Source organism: Monosiga brevicollis, genomic scaffold (assembly GCF_000002865.3).
Source record: "Monosiga brevicollis MX1 MONBRscaffold_149 genomic scaffold, whole genome shotgun sequence".
NCBI lineage: Eukaryota > Choanoflagellata > Craspedida > Salpingoecidae > Monosiga > Monosiga brevicollis.
The window spans coordinates 5,243-7,308 of NW_001865155.1; the positions used below are offsets into that span (position 1 = coordinate 5,243).

At 49.9% G+C, this 2,066-nt stretch overlaps 1 protein-coding gene across 1 annotated transcript in view; it reads left to right on the forward strand.

The window, feature by feature from the left end:
- Positions 1-1,869, forward strand: part of MONBRDRAFT_39391 (uncharacterized protein) — a gene marked incomplete at both ends in the record, with an annotated part of 7,070 nt that extends 5,201 nt beyond the window's left edge. The window contains 3 exons of the mRNA XM_001751072.1: positions 1,131-1,379; positions 1,482-1,630; positions 1,763-1,869. Of these exons, the coding sequence (XP_001751124.1) occupies positions 1,131-1,379; positions 1,482-1,630; positions 1,763-1,868 (504 nt within the window). The remainder of the gene's footprint in view (positions 1-1,130; positions 1,380-1,481; positions 1,631-1,762) is intronic.
- Positions 1,870-2,066: the final 197 nt, after the last annotated feature.

Here is a 2,066-nt window from a genome sequence, read left to right on the forward strand (position 1 = left end):
GTGATCGACTGATTATGCTTGTATTTTGTCGTTGTTCGGTATATTATATTAAGGTGAACATGTGGGGCAGATGTGCATGAATTTGCCAAATGTAAGGATGGATGTCGTTGATTTGTGTGAGTATGGCCGCGCTGACAGTTGAGTTTTTACTGAATGATAGGCATGTACACGGATCAGAGCGGGCAGACATCGTGCAAGACTGCGAGCACTTGCTTGGCTGGCACCTACCAATTTAGCGCCTCAACGTCCACAAGCAATACCTACTGTCTCCCATGCGCAAGTGGTACGCACTAAGTATTTGATCGATTTCTGCGTCGCCGCTGTTGGTTCTCGCTCGCTGCCCATGGCCGATGGTTTGCGATCGAGCACAAGAGGGAGCATGGCCACATTGACTGTTGTGGAATGGTGGTTGAAATGAACCATAGGCAAGTACACAAATCTGAGTGGGCAGACGTCGTGCAAGACCGCGAGCACATGCTCGGCTGGCAGCTACCAATACAGCGCCTCGACATCGACGAGCAACACCCACTGCATTTCTTGTGCAAGTGGTATGTGGCAGACATGCCGCGTTGTCGGGCTTTGCTGTGCCTTATTCTTGCAAGCCTCGTTTCTTGGTGTCCTTCGTGTGTGATTGGGTGTTCAAATGGGACGTCATGTCTCTGTGCAAACTCATACTGACTGTCGCGTGATGGTCGAACTGAATTCTAGGCAAGTACACAGATCAGAGTGGGCAAACGTCGTGCAAGACTGCGAGCACTTGCTCGGCTGGCACCTACCAAAACGGTGCCTCGACATCCACGAGCGACACGGATTGTCGCTCTTGCCCAAGTGGTAAGGAGTGGTGTGGTGTGGTGTGGGAGCATTGCCCGCGCTGACAGTTTTGTTGTTACTCAATGGTAGGCAAGTATACGGATCAGAGCGGGCAGGCATCGTGCAAGACTGCGACGACTTGCCCATTCTGTACACAACCGAGCACAATTTTGAAAAATGATGAAGTCGATGGTCATGCCTCTGGCACTTCATCTGCGGCTGTTCTCAAAACAACACTTGGTGACAGAGATAATCACATGAAGACCACTATAACCACGGTGCCGTTACCTCGTGATGAAACATCCTCGTCTTCGAGGCAGATTGGCGTCGGCACCGTTTGGGGTGTCGTGGCTGGCGTGATTGTGTTTCTGCTTCTGTTTGTCGCCTTCATCAAACGCCGGCACAAGCATCCTAGAACTGCTCCTCATAGCTTCACAGACACCTTCAATGTCTTGACATTTGCGGAGAATTCGACGCATTCCTCTTGGGAGTTAGAACGAAGCCGTCTGTTTATCTCAAACCGTATTACTGCCACTCCTTTTGGTTCACTCAGCACTGGCTATCTTGAAGTAAGTCAGAATAGTCCTGTAATCATCATTATATGCTTGCCGGTGTCATCATCATGACCCATCGTTTTATCTTCGTTTTTCTACCCTCTTATGCTTGAATAGCCTATGAACAAAAGTCACAGCGGGCGGTGTGTGCCCGTGCTGGTTAACTGCCTGGAGGCGCATAGCGCCTTAAGACTTCGAGATGCCTTCATGGCAGAGGCTTCGATTCTCAAACGCATTGGTCGCGATTGCCATCCTTCGATAGCTAGGTACGAGCATTTTTAACCACGAAAGCTCTCTTCGTTTGCCTAATCCATGCCACCTTCAGTTCGTGATTTATTTCATTCGCTCGTGTATTGTGCGCCTTGCGTTGCTGCTTTATGCGTGCTGTTTGGTGCTAGCCTCGTGGGAGTGTGCTTCCATTCACAACCATTGTATGTCGTGCAAGAGGATTGCGAGCAAGGCTTTTTGGCCACTATGTTACGTGATTGTCGTGGATCTCAGAATTTGGAGGAGAGCTTGTCCAAGGCTGATTTATCCAACATGTGTCAGAAACTCATGTCGGCCGTCGAGTTTCTGCATGATTCAAGCGTGCTGCTCATGACCTTGAACGGCTTTACTGTGATGATGGATGTCCACGGTGAACCACGCATTGTTGTTTTGGGTCGCGATCCCAAACTGCATTTGACGTGCGGGGAGGGAATG